Genomic DNA, 16,765 nt, shown 5'->3' on the forward strand with positions numbered 1-16,765 from the left:
ATGACTCCCCTTTCCTATGTGAACACGTATAAAAACTTACACTAGATAGCACCCTAAAAAGCATAAACATGACATGAGACATAGTAAATGTTACAAGTTTTAATAGTTATGACATGATACAAGTATAATAAAAAAACTTCGTACCCCATTGCCCAGAGGCTCTTCGCTATGCGAAGGTATGGGGGAGGAATATTGTACGCAGCCTTATCCTTGCATATGCAAAGAGGCTGTTTCCGGATTCGAACTCATGACCAACAAGTCACCAAGGCACAATTTTACCGCTGCACCAAGGCTCGCCCTCACATGATACAAGTATAATACAAGGTATAAAAGTAGGAAGAAAGAAAAACTTTTGAAAGTTTTAGTGTTTTTTCATACTCTAAAAGAGATTAATTTGATTGACTGTTAGAGAAGACCTTAATATGCATGCACGACACACACACAAAAGGGTATAAAATTAACATAAAAGTAACAAAAAAACAAATTTCAACTCAGATATTTGATGTCTAAAAAATGAATGAGTCAAAATGTTAAAACTCGTATAATTATTCTGATTGTGTTGGTATCATAAAGTTTAAAAATAACCTGTTCATTCAAAACATCATGGTATTAGATATGGAGAACAACTTACAAGTTCTCTTCCATCTTCAACCGCAAATCTATCTTATGTATATATGAACAGATTTAAAACTTTCGTCTAGGGATCATATGAAAAAAAAACACTATGTATAGGCTCAAATAAAAAATGAATGTCACATATAAGGACTAAAATGAAAATTTAACCATACAAGTCTATGTCATTTCAGCTTCCATTATACATGTAAAACAAGTACATCAAGCTTGCATCATGTTTGCAACCAATTTGAAAACTTTTTATGTAGGACCAGAATGGAAATGAGGGTTGGGAATAAAGACTAAAAAGTTCAATTAAACTTAGAAAATCTGAAGATATTATAACTTATAAGTAGCTCATGGTATGTTATACTAATTAAAATTTTAAATAAATACATATCCACTCCTTTTTCTATGGTAAATGGGGGCAGGGGACCCAAAGAAATTTTAAATTATAAGTAGTGACTTGAAGTATTACCTTGTGTTTAATTAAGCACATGGTCATGCTTACCCAAGCATAACCCCATGCACGAGACGTGTAGAATAGAGAATGGAGAATGTTACCAACATGAAGCACTACTATGTGCTTAATTAAGTACATGGTCGTGCTTACCCAAGCACAACCCTATGAACCAGAGGCATGCAAATTGAGGAGTGCTACGAACTTGAGGCATGACCCCGTGCTTAGCTAGGCATGGGCCATGCTTATCCTTACAAGACTAAAAGGTCCATTAGCCTATAAATAGTTGAGATTTTATTTGTAAAGGACTTTTTTCTTAATTTTTGAAATTGGACTCTGAGTGATCTAGGCATAGTGTGAGAGTTTTTTTGGGTTGGAAGAACGTGAGGAAGACTTTGGGTCTTCTAATTGTAATTTTTCTTATTCCCCTATATTTCTCATGTATACAAGGTTAATGTTTTGTTTGTTTGTCCTTATGGTTGGCTATATAAATCCCTCTTTTTAGGATTGTGATGTAATCTGTCGACAAATCCCAGTTTTACTTAATTGAAATTGTCTTTATTTAAACAATTATGTTGTTCTATTGTGCCTAATTTCTCATTAGACTTGATCAATCTATATTTTAGTTATTTGTGTGCTTGTGATTAGCTTCTTATGAATAAGAGAATCATAGAACAAATGAATCCTTTAGAATAACGATTGACCAAACGCATTTTAGAGATTTCTGATTATCATTCTTTATGTTACGCTTTCTTGTAATTTATTTCTTAGTTGACTAAATTAGAACTAAATTAAGAGAAGAATTCTTGGAAGTGTTAGGCCAAAACCTTTTAACAATCTTAAGAGAAGTTAGTAATTGATAAACATTGAGAATTCAATTAACGTAGAATTGGGGAAATTCAATTGCTAGATTCAATCATAGTCCTAGGCCTTCTAATATGATAATTTCTATGCATTATCTCTTATCATTCTAGAGTTTTGTTTTCTACAAAGTAATTGAACTCAAATCTTTCAAACTCAAGATAACCCCCCCCCCCCCCTTTCCAAAAAAAAAATTATTTAGTTTATGCAATTTGAATTATTCAAGAACACAATTGGTCTCTAGGATCCGATCACCAAACTATCAAGTCCACAATTCACTTGTCCTTGTGTGAGTACACAAGGTCGTGGAAACCATAAGGCCAATGAGGCCTTTCCCTTAGACCCCCAAGGGTTTCATTTTTTTATATTTTTAATATTTTTTTTTATCAATTTAAACTATTAAGTGGTAAATTTTATTAAGATATGATCTATTATTTGTAATTATTTTTTTGTTAATAAGACTACATAATCTTAAGTTATGAATGTAATGGTTATCGTAAACCATATAAGTAAAATTTTAATTTTATTTCAAAATGTTAAAGAAAATTATTTTATATCTATTTTAGATTCAACCTCTCTTTTACCTAAAAAATCTATTGAAATTAGTATAAAATTTAAATTTAATGAGTGAGTCTACGGTTGATATATAAAAAAAAGATATTTTGACGAAAAATATTGATTATAAGATTGCCTATTTAGCTAAAATTTCATTTCATGTTGATATTTTGTATGTAGAGATTAATTTAAATCTTTAATTGAGAGTCATTTTGAAATTTGAATAATATTTAAAATATGAAATAACAATTTATTTTTAGAAAAATTAACACAAAGTGTATTATTTAAATTTTGAAATAAATTTAGTCTTAGGTCTCATAATTTTTACACACAGTCCTATCAGTACATATTTTACGCGTCACTCACAAAGTGCAACAAGCCGCCAAGAATGAATTGAAAGTGCACCAAACCAAAATATATATCCAAACTCACAAAAAGAACCAAAATTAAAAGTCCTCTAAATCACAACAAACTTAGACTAAGAACACCAATTAGGTCTTAAAATATTAGGTACTTAAACATAAGCAACACCAAAATATAGATACAATAACACAAAAATCCAAGAATAGACATTACAATTACACAAAATAGATGAAATTAGGCCCAAGTAGTAAGTTAAAAAAATCACTTACTATAAGAACCGAGCACGATGACCAACACTAAACATCAACTCCAGTGTGAACGGACAAACTCGCTTACAAAGAGAGCTAGGGTGAGATAAAGAGAAGGGGGAACAAAAGAAGAGGAGGATGAGAAGACACTTACCATTGCATTGGTGGTGTAAACGTGGTGACATGACACTAGAGGTTTGACGGTGGTGGCAATGACATCAATCTGGTTGCTTGGTCGTGCTTGTGATCGCAATTGTAAGATCTAGGGTATTTTAAGGTAAAGTGAGGGAGCAGGAATTATTGAGATAGGGGTTTAGGTTCATGGTGGAGGCGAGGTAGTGGTGAAGGGTTTGGGTTCGTGGTGGTGGCAAGATCAAGAGAGAAACTAAGGCTTGTGATTAGCAGGTATAGGAGGCAAGAGCAAGAGGGAGTTCAAATTAATATAAGAAAGAAAACCATTCAACACCAATTCTAATTTAAACCAATGTTAGAATTCAATTTCAACATCATTTCAGATTGAATCGATGTTAGATTATTATTTCAACATCGGTTCAAACAATAACCAATGTAGAATTATGTTTTGTTACATCTATTTTTAAACAATTGATGTTGTATTTAATTTTTAAAATGCCACTACACCATTTACTACATCAATTTTTGAAAAATTGATGTAATAATAACAATATAAAATATATGTTTCATATAGTAATAATAGTGTCAAACATTTTTAATGATGTGACAAATCATTAGATTGTCAACGTCGTTATTACGTAATCAATTAAAGTTATTACTCGATAATATAGACTAAAAATAAAAAAACTTTGACCGATCAAAATTTAGACTAGGCATTAACAGTGAAAGTCTAAAAAAGTTTTGGAATAAAAAAGAGTAAATACTTAAATATTCTTCGTGAAAGTCTAAAAAAGTTTTGGAAAAAAAAGAGTAAATCCTTAAATATTCTTCATGGTGCAAGACATAGGCAAAGGCTATATTATCAAAACTTCTAACAACCAAGCAACGCCATGTGGTCTTTATCGACATGTTTAATTTTTTTTCGTCATTAAAGCTGTCAGCCAATTATTAGTTTTCTTCTTCTTTGATACGTTGAATCCTAATTTCCTATCAAATCTTGATCCTTGTCTTGCCTTGTTGTATTATTTCAAAAGCATGTATATATATGCGAACATAATCAAAATGCTTTAACTTTTAGTACAAAGTATACACACTTGGATCTCCATATATATCTCCCCGGCTTTCTAATAGTTTTCTCACGTTTTTGGTTGTCTCATAGTGATCGTGTTAAAGGACAAGCCAACCATTAATAGTCCTAGTATAATCATCCTAGAAGATGGAGAATCATCCTTCAGGCCGTGTGATCAGCAATGGTAAAATTGGTTTCTCTACTCCAAATTGCACACATGAACGAGATGATGAGGAACCTGAAATTCGTGTACATCCACAAATTCCAGAGTGGTTTTCAGAGAATTCTCCATTATGGCCAGGTAGATTTAGATGAATGAAGTTTATTTATATATTTTTTAAATCATTTTTCAGATGCTCGATGATCAAGGACATATATTGCGTTATATCCACTATCCCCTTGAGATCCACTTCTACATACGAACATATATACATGTATCCTTCATTCATTAAAAGGAAATGCAGGGGAATTATTGAATTAAATTACCTGAATTTTGTCAAGCTTGTTTTATTTTTTTAAGAATTTAAATTTGATACATTTATTGATATCCTTGAATTAATTATTACTGTAAAAAAAATTCCCTGCCCCATCAAGTGAAAATTATAAAATATTTTGCATGCCCGGCCCCCTTAATAGATTTTCTGGGCATATGATCGACCATGCTTCAAGTGCAAGGGTAATAATATTTTTGTCATTATGTTGTGTATAATACTATAATACATGCATGTCAGGTTAATGAACTTTTCATATTAATTTTAATCCTTCCCCTCCCCCACACAGACCTTCCTTAAAGAACAATCTAAATATGTTGTCGCATGGAATAAGAAATGCAGTAAGTGTAGATTATTGCCGACGTAATCAACCTAACAAATTTATTTTCATGTAATAAATAACCAAAAAGATCAAACGTGTCACGCTTCCAGCTGAGACACTTTCTAACAAGCATATTAAAAGTAAATAAAATTCTAAAACAAAAATATTCTAAGTAGAGAGTTTGATCATGTTTCTATATATAATATTCACCGATGCATATTTCAATAAAGCTAACCAAATTACGTGTATATATTGCAGGCCAAGCACACTTCTTGAAGGTAGAAAAGATTTGTTTCCAAGGGAAATCTGAATACCAGAATATGCTAGTTTTTCAGGTGATAATAATTGTAAAACATAACTTCTGGATTACTTGGTTCTTGATCCATATTAATTAATAACTATATAACTTGTTTTTGGTTATTGGTGCTTTATTAAACGTGAAATGTTAATTAATTCCATTGCAGTCATCAACATATGGTAAGGTTTTTGTCCTTGATGGAGCCCTCCAACTCACAGAGAAGGACGAATGTGCTTACCAAGAAATGATGACTCACCTTCCACTTTGCTCTATCCCTAGCCCAAAAAAGGTTTCATATGAGACAATTATATAGCTTTACGTACATTTCAAACCATTTCAATATTAATTAAATGCATATTAGTCTATAACTATGTCTAACCATAATAGATATGTGGAAATCTCAGACATTATTTAATTAGCATCTCTTCTCATATATGTTTAGGTGCTGCTTATTGGTGGTGGAGATGGTGGTATCCTAAGGGAAATTTCTCGTCACTCGTCTGTTGAACAAATCGACATATGTGAAATAGACACAATGCTGATTGATGTAAGCAAAATGTTTGACCTCCTTTCCCTTAACCAAAGAGTCAAACTTTGACTTTATGTACACTTATCGCGTAATTAAAGTGTCTAACTGCTTGTATAAAGGATATAAAAATTTTATTCATTTCTTATGTATTTTTAGTAATATTCTTTAATTAAAATTAGAAATATAATTTAATAATTTATATTTATTTTTAATATAAAATTTATTACCCAAATTATTGAAGTAAAACTAAAATTTTTAAGGAAGAACACTTAAAAAAACTACATTTAAGTTTTGATATAACTTCCTCTTTTGTCATTTTTATAAGAATCAAATTAAAAATTTGACTTAATCTTTTTATAAGAATCAATTTAAAATGTCTCTTGCATAACTGTTTTTTCATGAAAATATCCTTAACTTTGAGTATTTTTTTAGTTCAATAAGCAACAAATCAAATACATTAATGCCTTAGGTTCTTTGAGAGTCTAACTTTATCTTATATAAAGAATTTTTTGATAACTTTATTTTGACTATTCACATGCATAGTTAATAAAAAAAGTAAAACAATAAATATATTAATAATGAGAGAGATTAAAGAATGAGAAAAAATATCATGCACTAACAATATAAAATAATTTTACTTAATCATTTAATTATAAATTATTACATATATAATAAGTTTATTAACTTTTACAAAAATTGTTTTAAAAGTTAAATAATTTTTTGTAATTGAGTGATAGTGTAAAATTGTTTTATAATATCCGAGTATAGTTATTAAACTCTTAAAAAATTAAAACTAATAAAAATAAAAAAATTAAAGTATCCTCATTAATATTAGTGATAATCTTAGGGAAAAAAATATTTTAGTACAAATTTAATATATATATATATATATATATATATATATATATATATATATATATATATATATATATATATATAAACTATTTAATTTCTTTCATTGTGATGAATTAGTTATTTGACTCTTATAAAAGTACCATCTGGAGTATAAGATAAAACTTAGATCCATTTCAAGCTTTTTTATTAAATTCAGAAATGAATTACACAAAACATGGTGAACTGGTGGACTTTAATTAACAAAGGGTGTTAACTAATGACTTCAGGTCTATAAAGAATTTTTCCCAGACGTGGCTGTTGGATACAAGGACCCTCGAGTCAAGCTTCATATTATAGATGGTACATTATCTCCAAAATATATAGCTTAGTATTATCTTGTTATTCTTAATCATTACAGTTGCATGTGTGATGTGTTTTTTTCTTAGCAGGAACTCTTTTTTTGAATTCTGTCCCAAAAGGGATGTATGATGCAATAATAGTGGATGCCTTCGACCCAATAAGTATGTCACATCTCTTCTAGGTGTTGATTTTGAATCTCGACAACTCTTGTTCAGAGATAGTTAATTATTATGTTATACTAATGTTATATATGGTTCCAGGGCCTGATCATGAGCTTTTTGAATCTGAGTTCTTTGAACTGGTTTCAAAGGCTCTTCGTCCAGGAGGAGTATTGTGCATCCAAGCAGAGAGTATTTGGTTTCATTCCTTGGATATCGAAGAACTCTTCACCAAATGCCGCCAAACTTTCAAAGGCTCCTCTGATTATGCATGGACAACTGTCCCTGCATATCCAAGGCAAGCTTCATTCAACAATCCTTCTGTTTCACGTTTGTATTTGAATAAATTTTTCAATAAATACTTGTAAGAAAAGGAAATAAGAAACTACAACAACTAAATTATTTTTAAGTTAAAATTGATTTATGCATAAATTAAACTCAATTTTTAGATAAGTTAAACAGAGGGTTTTAATAAATTAATTTATTTATAAGTTAATTTTTTTAAAAAATATTTTATTTTATCGTTTAATTTTCTTTTTTTACAATTACTTAATGAAAAGTGTATTCAAACAAGAAGACTTAAATCAACATGACATACTACCAAAATGACATGAATTGACATAGGTTCATCAAACCCTTTTTCTTTAGTACTTGATGTGACAGAAAAATGATAGAAATGCTTGTAAAAGGGTTTCATCGTTCATTATTTTTCTTTGGTAGTATTTGATGTGCAGACACAAACGAGACCGAACATCCTGTTCTATATTCCATTGTTTTTGTTCACCATTTTTAATAAAAACTAAAGTGTATCATTATAACTCATATCCTACTCTATTATATTTCTAAAACTAATTATATGTTATGTTTCTTCCTGTTTTATTATGTCTACCAAATGTTATATCTTTGGTTTCTTTCTTCTAGTGGGGTCATTGGTTTCTTGCTATGTTCCACCGAAGGTCCATTTGTCGACTTCAGAAATCCAATTAACCCGATCGATCCCGAAAATTATGGCATATCAAAGCAACCCTTGAAGTTTTACAACTCAGAAGTAAGCATATACAAACATACTCCATCTAATTTTTTCTCATTAATTACTATACTATGGTACGAAGTATTTATTAATTTTATGAAGGATTTATCTTTGTCAAGAAAGTTTGATTTATCATTTTTAGTAGAATTTCTCAATGTTATTTTTATTCACAAAATTCAAATATGACACATTACTTAAAATGATCAAGTCCAATAATACTTGAATTAATAACTTGTTGATATACGCCATCTAAAATTGACACCGTTTTTTCGTTTGTTTCTTTAAATCTCTTACATGTTGTGTATCCGTTTCAGGTTCATTCGGCTGCGTTTTGCTTGCCATCTTTTGCCAAAAGGTTCTCTAATTCCAAAGCTAAGAGCACCGCTAAATGGCCGCAATGTTAACAGGACAGAGACATGTTCACATAGTTCCAAGCATGTGTGCTGATACCGGCAACACTGCATGCCTCATTCATACCCATTCAGACAATAATCTTTGAAAACTCATATAGATGCCATTATTGTGCCAATATTTTTGAAAATTTTGTACTTTCTTATGCTTAAAACGTTCAAGTGTGTTATGCATTTAAAAATAATTACTTCATATATGTTGCCATTATGCAGATTATGCAGACAGAATCGATATTTTATTATTTCATTTATTTTAAGTAAAACATCAATAGTTCTTGTAACCTCGCGTCCTTAATGCTAAGAAAAATTAAATTTAATCCTTAACTTCGACAAATCTAAATCAATTTAGTTATTGGCATTACATGAAAGCAACTCAATCTTTGATTTTGGTTATCAATTAATTTTGTCCATGACTTTGGTAGTGAACTCGTGTAGGATGACCAACTTTGACTTTGACCAAGTTTCAGGATATTCTCGCAATAGTTTTTCTTTCTAATTGCGGCTGAGATTGGCGACAATGGGTTGAAATATATGGAAAGACACTTCAATAATTTTGATAGATAACCGTAAATATAATAATTATTAATTATTAATTTATTAGTAGAAAATTTGAACCCATCACTTATTTTTCTTTTTCTGTTGAAATTAATTAATTAGCTGCCAATTATGTATTTGTTTTATTTAATTAGTTTTAGATATTAACTGAGTTTACCAAGTCTTTAGGAGGTTGTTGTAGCACTATGCACATTACACTTATTTTTTCTAGTTTGTAGCTTTGTAGTTTCTTTGTAGTTTTGATGTATCTTGCTTATTTATTGGCTGATTGATTATTAAATAAAATGAGTTAATTTTCTCCTCATCTTGGAGTAACAGTGGTATCAGAGCCTGGTTCATTTCCCATGGCCACTGAGTTGCAAGCAGCCATGGAAAATTTCTTACGATCAAAAGAATATTGGTCAGTTATTGAATCAGGGATTCAAGAATCACCACAGAGTTTGAAGCTCGAAAGCTGAAGGACCTAAAAGCAAAAAATTACCTCTTTTAGGCAATTGATCGTGCAATCTTGGAAACTATTCTTTGCAAAGAAACTTCCAAGGATATTTGGGAATCCATGAAGAGAAAATATGAAGGCTCTGTTAGAGTGAAACGTGCACAGCTTCAAGCCTTGAGGAGAGATTTTGAGACACTGGCTATGAAGGATGGAGAATCTGTGACAACCTATTTTGCAAGAACAATGGAGATTAGTAACAAGATGCGGTTCCATGGCGAAAAGATGACAGATGTCACTATTGTTGAGAAGATTTTGCGCTCCCTAACAACAAATTTCAATTATGTTGTTTGCTCAATTGAAGAGTCAAAAGACATAGATGTGTTGTCTATTGATGAATTGCAAAGCTCCTTGTTGGTTCATGAACAGAAAATACATAGAAGCTCTACCACAGAGGAGTGAGCACTAAAGGCCTCTACCGCTACCAATACTCATTCCTCCGATTTCAGAGGAAGGAGAAGGGGGAGAGGTAGAGGTAGGGGTAGAGGAAGAGGAGAACGTGGAAGCAGAGAAGATAACAAGAATCCCAGAGCTAATACTACAAGCAAAGGCAGAGGACAATACTCTGACAGATCCAAGCTAGAGTGCTTTAGATGTCACAAATTTGGCCACTATGCTTCTGAATGTTATTCTAGGCTGCCTAATGATAAAGAAAAGGGAGAGAGTTCAAATTTTACTGAAAATAAGGAAGCTGAAACTCTACTAATGGCTATTCAAGAAAGAGGAAAAATTGAGTCAGATATATGGTATGTGGATACAGGTTGCAGTAACCACATGAGTGGATGTAAGTCTTCTTTTTCTTATTTAAATGAAGATTTTCATTCTACTGTGAGTTTTGGTGATTGTTCTTCTATAAAAGTAATGGAAAAAGGTGATGTCAAGATAAAAACCAAGAATGGCTTTGTGGAAACAATCTCAAATGTGTTGTATGCTCCTGATTTAAAAAGCAATTTATTAAGCGCGGGTCAATTACAAGAGAAAGGTTATGTCATTACAATTCAGAAGGGAGTATGTGAAATTTATGATCCTGTTAGAGGTGCCATTGCAATTGTTCAAATGAGTTCAAACAGATTGTTCCCATTGAAAATTGAAAGTATTCAGCCTTGCTTCAAGACTGACATGGAAGATCCATCATGGTTGTGGCACTTTCGTTATGGTCACTTGAATTTTAGTGGACTAAAGACCCTGCAACAGAAAAACATGGTGACAGGCCTTCCTCAAATTACTATTCCTTCCCAAGTTTGTGAAGAATGTGCTGTTGGCAAACAACATCGATCTCAATTTCCCAAAGGAAAGTCATGGAGAGCAAAAGATGTCTTGGAACTGGTGCATTCTGATATTTGTGGTCCAATAAACCCATCTTCTAATGGAGGTAAAAGATACTTAATTTGCTTCATTGATGATTTTTCAAGAAAAACTTGGGTTATTTTTTACAGGAAAAATCAGAAGCGTTTTCTACATTTAAAAGCTTCAAAGCAAGTGTTGAAAATGAAGCAAGAAAGTCTATAAAGACTCTTCGCACAGATCGAGGTGGTGAATATTGCTCCAAAGAATTTGAATTTTTTTTGTGTAGAACATGACATTCGAAGAGAGCTTACAACTGCATATACACCACAACAAAATGGTGTCTCACAGAGGAAAAACAGGACCATTTTCAACATGGTGAGAAGCTTGCTAGCAAGAGGAAATGTCCCAAAATCATTTTGGCCGAAAGCAGTAAATTGGAGCATTCATGTTTTGAATAGAAGTCCAACCTTTTCTGTTCAAAATATGACACCAGGAGAAGCTTGGAAAGGGAGGAGGCCAGCGGTAGATCATTTGAGAATCTTTGGATGCATAGCATATGCTCATGTACCAGAGGTAAAAAGAAAGAAACTGGATGACAAAGCTGAAAAATGTGTCTTCCTTGGTGTAAGTGAGGTCTCAAAAGCATATAAATTGTTTAACCCATTAACAAAGAAGATTGTGACCAGTAGGGATGTTGTTTTTGATGAAGAAAACACTTGGGAATGGGAAAGGCAGCAGCCTAGTCAAGTCATTTACGATAACGATACTGAACACGAGCAAATATCAGCACCTTACATGCCCAAAAACTCCACAAATTCAACTCCTATAGCAGCTGTAACTTCACCAACAACCACTAGCATCAACGAAGAAGAAGCTCAATCTCATTCCCGTGTTAGAAGAAGGCCAGTGTGGATGAAAGATTACGAGGTAACTGAAATTCAAAATCCAATTACTCACTTTTCTTTGTTTGCAGATTGCGATCCTACAACTTTTGAGAGTGCTGTCAAAGAAGAAAAATGGGGCAAAGCCATGAACGATGAGATTGATGCTATTGAAAGAAATGACACATGGGAGCTGTGTGATCTTCCAAGAGGACAAAAAACAATTGGTGTGAAATGGGTCTTCAAAACAAAGTTGAATGAGAACGGTGAAGTTGACAAGTACAAGGCTCGTTTGGTTGCTAAGGGATACAAGCAACAATATGGGACTGATTACACAAAAGTGTTTTCCCCGGTTGCAAGACATGACACAATTAGATTGGTGGTCACGTTGACAGCACAACAATCCTAGCAAATTTTCCAGCTCGATGTCAAATCCGCATTCTTGCACGGATACTTGGAAGAACAGGTATATGTTGATCAACCCCCTGGTTATGTTAAGATTGGAACTGAGGAAAAAGTTTACAAATTGAAGAAAGCCCTTTATGGACTAAAACAAGTCCCTCGAACTTGGTATAGTCGAATTGAATCTTATTTCATTCAATCTGTTTTTCAAAATGCCCTCTTTTTATTAAAACTAGGGATGAAGGGAAAATTCTCATCATTTGCTTATATGTTGATGACCTTATTTTTACTGGAAATTGTGATGCCATGTTTAAAGAATTTAAGTAGTCTATGATGGATGAGTTTGAAATGTCTGATCTTGGAATGATGCATTATTTTCTTGGCATAGAAGTGGTACAATCAAATGCTGGTATTTTTATTTCCCAAAAGAAATATGTGGGAGAAATCTTGTACAGATTCCACATGCAGAATTGCAATTCTGCAACAACTCCAGCAGCATTTGGTTGCAAGTTGCACAAAGATCATGAAGGGAAAAAGGTTGACAACACATTTTTCAAACAAATTGTTGGCAGTTTGATGTATCTAACTGCAACAAGACCAGACATAATGTATTTTGTGAGCTTAATTAGCAGGTACATGAAGTATCCTACAGAAGAACATGCTAGCTGCCAAAAGAATCCTTCGTTACTTGCAAGGAACAAGAGATTTCGGGTTGTTTTACAGGAAGGGTACGAAGTCAAATTTGTTGGGATTTACTGATAGTGATTTTGCAGAAAATCAAGATGATAGGAGAAGCACTTCGGGTTATGCATTCATGTTTAGAACAAGTGTTATTACATGGTCCTCCAAGAAGCAACCGATAGTCACTTTGTCTAGCACAGAAGCTGAACTTGTTGCTGCAACTGCTTGCACTTGTCAGGCAATATGACTAAGAAGAATTTTGGAGGAATTGCAGTTCAAACAATTAGAAGCTACACAAGTTTTTTGTGACAACAACTCATCTATCAAACTCTCAAAAAATCCAGTGCTACATGGAAGGAGCAAGCATATTGACGTGAGATACTATTTCTTGCATGAACTAACAAAGGAGAAAATTGTTGAGCTTATTCACAGCAAAAGTGAAGATCAAGTAGCTGAATTTGTTCACAAAGCCTCTCAAATTAGCGTCATTCCAGAAACTTAGAGCCTTGCTTGGAGTATGCACAATGGAAGAAGTCGTGCAAGGGACTTGAATGTGTTTTAGATTTGAGTTCATTAAACTTATGTTTGAAACATTAAGTTTAAGGGAGACTGTTGAAATTAATTAATTAGCTGACAGGTATGTATATTAAACTTATGTTTGAAACATTAAGTGTAAGGGAGACTGTTGAAATTAATTAATTAGCTGGTAGTTATGTATTTGTTTTATTTGATTGGTTTTAGATATTAACTGAGTTTATCAAGTCTTTAGGAGGTTGTTGTAGCACTCTGCACGTTACACTTATTTTTCCTAGTTTGTAGCTTTGCAGTTTCTTTGCAGTTTTGATGTATCTTGCCTATTTATTGACTGATTGATTATTAAATAAAATGAGTTAATTTTCTCCTCATCTTAGAGTAACATTTTCTTCATTTTTTATTAAAGACCTATCTTTCTTTCTCTTCATTCTTTACCATCAAATCAACCTTATAATTTCTCAATAAATACCTATCTAACACGACAATAATCTATTTCTTCATTCTTTATCACCGACCTATCTTTCTTTCTCTTCATTCTCTACCATCAAATCAACCTTATAATTTCTCAATAAATACCTATCTAACACGACAATAATTTCTCAAGTAATATGCTATTAGAAGTAATATGTTATTAATTTAATCTTTAATTTTAGGGATCAAACTAATTAATAGTAATCAAATTCAGGCTTTAAATTGTTTGATTTTGTATAATTAAAAATCAACCACTTATTTTTGTTAGTAAAAAATTTGAATCCACCACTTATTTTTCTTTTTCTTCATTCTTTATAACCGACCTATCTTTCTTTCTTTTTATTCTTTACCATCAAATCAACCTTATAATTTCTCACCCGCTCCACGCCCTCGTTTTCAAGGTTGGTTTTCAGTTTCATGTCTATGTGCAAACTGGGCTGTTGCAAATGTACTCAAGTTCGGGCCTTTTAGTTGAAGCAGCACAGGTGTTCTACGAAATGCAGCATAGAAACTTAGTTAGTTGGAATGTTTTTATTACTGGTTTGATAAAATGGGGTGAGGTTGAACTTGCTTGTTCCTTGTTTAATCAGATGCCTGCTCGGAGTGTAGTGTCATGGACTCTTGTTATTGATGGATACACCCGAAGGAATCAGCCCATCAAAGCTTTAACTTTGTTTAGGAAAATGATTGAAGTTGATGGTATAGAACCTACTGAAGTTACTCTTTTGACCATTTTTTCAGCTATTGCAAATATCGGGTGTATTAAGATATGCCAATCAGTTCATGGTTATGTAGAGAAAAGAGGCTTCAATGCCTTTGATGTACGCATTACAAATGCATTACTTGATTTGTATGCCAAGTGTGGATGCATAGCTAGTGTGAGTAGATTCTTTCAGGAGATACCTGATCAGAGGAGGAATTTGATATCATGGACTTCAACTATCTCTGGTTTTGCAATGAATGGGATGGGGAGGGAAGCTCTAGAGAGTTTTGAAAGCATGGAGAAGGCTGGGCTGAGGCCGAACCATGTGACATTCCTTGGTGTTTTGAGTGCCTGTAGTCATGGCGGGCTGGTTGAGGAGGGGATCAATTTTTTTGTTAAAATGGTAAAGGATTGGTGCCTTGTACCAGACATCAAGCACTATGGTTGTGTGATAGATATGCTGGGGAGGGCTGGGAGGTTAGAAGAAGCTGAAAAGGTTGCTTTACAGGTACCTCATGAGGTTGCCAATGCTGTGATGTGGAGGACGCTGCTGGGTGCTTGTAGTGTTCATAACAATGTTGAAATTGGTCAGAGGGTGACCAATAAAATACTGGAGATGGAGAGAGAACACGGTGGGGATTATGTTCTTATGTCCAATATTCTGGTTGGTGTTGGGAGATTTAAGGACGCAGAGAGGTTAAGGGAGATGATAGATAAGAGAATTGCCTTCAAACTTCCTGGCTACAGTTTTTTCTAGATGATATATAAGTGCACGCCTGAAAACAGATAGTTCAAGCGCATGTTCATGGTACCCATGAGAGACATTGGCTCTGATAATGGAGTTCCACAAAAGAAGATTGTGTAGTCCCTCAAAAGGAGGGATTGCATCGAACACTTTGCCTGTGTCAGAGAGAAAGTCAAAGTGGGCGTAAACGGCTATGAGCTTGGTGGCCATGAAGAGCAAACTATGCGCAGTGGTGAGAACCAATTGAGAGCTTGTTGGAGAGTGAGGCAATATTGAAAAAAAGCACTGAAGGAGTCATCAAGTTCATCATTGTGGGTGACTAAGAATGGTTGCATGTGGACGTGGGAGGTTGAACGAGAGAGATGATAAAAATGGGTTGGAATCGTGAAAAGAGTTTGTAGAAGTGCTCAGGGGCTGCATTGAGGATTAATGAAGCTTTTATTACTCTCTCAGTCGTAGTGCCAGAGATTAAATACTTTCAAGGCGGGAGGGGTTTCATGGGAATTGGAAGATGTAGGTGCATATTGAGGTGCTTTCTGGCCCAACTGCAGGGCCTAGTAAATATCCTTAAGAAGGTCCAATCCAAACTTGCAGGTGTCATGAAATAGCTGAAGCAGAATGGAAAGGATGAGATTTTTTATTTATTTTTGGAAAGCGGAAAGGATGAGATTATGTAGAATAAAATTAGAACAATTTGGATATGCACCCATAGTGTAGAGGGTTTTTATACTGTCATTACTTATAAATTTTTATGCTAAATTGATTTGTTGGTTGATCTTTTTAAACTGACATTATCACTTTACATTTGGCTGGATTTGGTTGGAGGCTATTTACGGTAGATTCTACAGTACTTTAGAAGTTAGTGGGCTTTTTCATATTCAAAACATTATCTTGTTCTCATATTTGTCCTTTTGCTGGTAGATTTGTAATTTGTAGAAAGTTAAATTTTGCATCATACTGGACGTATTTTGTCATCTGATTTACAATTCCGTTATTCATTGATCCTGGACATATGGAATTTGTTGAGTTTTATTTGTCCCTTTCTATGAGAAACTTTCGAACTGTGCATTGGAGGGGATATGTTGGACAGATTGCTGGTCTATAAAGGAACAATGCATGCATTTGCAATCACACATGGCTTTCATCATCCCCTCTTGCTTATTGTGCATTCTTATATCAGAATGGCTAAGCAGTCTTGGAATTTTAAGGCGAGTGTAATTCGATCTTGGCACATGTTTCTTCTAAATGATCCAAAGAAGTCTTGTGCCTTTGAGATTGTTC

The 16,765-nt window shown here is 33.2% G+C and overlaps 4 protein-coding genes across 4 annotated transcripts; all 4 read left to right on the forward strand.

Annotated features, from left to right (window-relative positions):
• Positions 1 to 4,301: 4,301 nt before the first annotated feature.
• Positions 4,302 to 8,944, forward strand: LOC114414034 (spermidine synthase 2-like). The gene is made up of 9 exons (XM_028378404.1): positions 4,302 to 4,601; positions 5,372 to 5,448; positions 5,578 to 5,700; positions 5,854 to 5,958; positions 7,062 to 7,134; positions 7,224 to 7,295; positions 7,395 to 7,590; positions 8,214 to 8,340; positions 8,637 to 8,944. Exons 1-9 carry the CDS (start codon positions 4,448 to 4,450, stop codon positions 8,724 to 8,726), a joined length of 1,017 nt encoding a protein of 338 aa, XP_028234205.1. The 5' UTR covers positions 4,302 to 4,447; the 3' UTR covers positions 8,727 to 8,944.
• Positions 8,945 to 9,843: 899 nt separating this feature from the next.
• LOC114415859 lies at positions 9,844 to 10,182 on the forward strand. Its single transcript, XM_028380721.1, has one exon. The coding sequence runs from the start codon at positions 9,844 to 9,846 to the stop codon at positions 10,180 to 10,182; it is 339 nt and encodes a 112-aa protein (XP_028236522.1).
• A 2,501-nt stretch (positions 10,183 to 12,683) lies between these two features.
• On the forward strand, positions 12,684 to 13,278 carry LOC114415860 (uncharacterized mitochondrial protein AtMg00810-like). The gene is made up of 2 exons (XM_028380722.1): positions 12,684 to 12,982; positions 13,074 to 13,278. The coding sequence occupies exons 1-2, from the start codon at positions 12,684 to 12,686 to the stop codon at positions 13,276 to 13,278; spliced, it is 504 nt and encodes a 167-aa protein (XP_028236523.1).
• A 1,132-nt stretch (positions 13,279 to 14,410) lies between these two features.
• Positions 14,411 to 16,286, forward strand: LOC114415861 (pentatricopeptide repeat-containing protein At1g09220, mitochondrial; the record flags this gene model as incomplete). The annotated part of the gene is made up of 1 exon (XM_028380723.1): positions 14,411 to 16,286. A coding segment is annotated over one exon (1,086 nt), but the record flags the coding sequence as incomplete, so codon positions are not given.
• Positions 16,287 to 16,765: the final 479 nt, after the last annotated feature.

The sequence above is a fragment of the Glycine soja genome, chromosome 6 (genome assembly GCF_004193775.1).
Source record: "Glycine soja cultivar W05 chromosome 6, ASM419377v2, whole genome shotgun sequence".
Classification (NCBI taxonomy): domain Eukaryota; kingdom Viridiplantae; phylum Streptophyta; class Magnoliopsida; order Fabales; family Fabaceae; genus Glycine; species Glycine soja.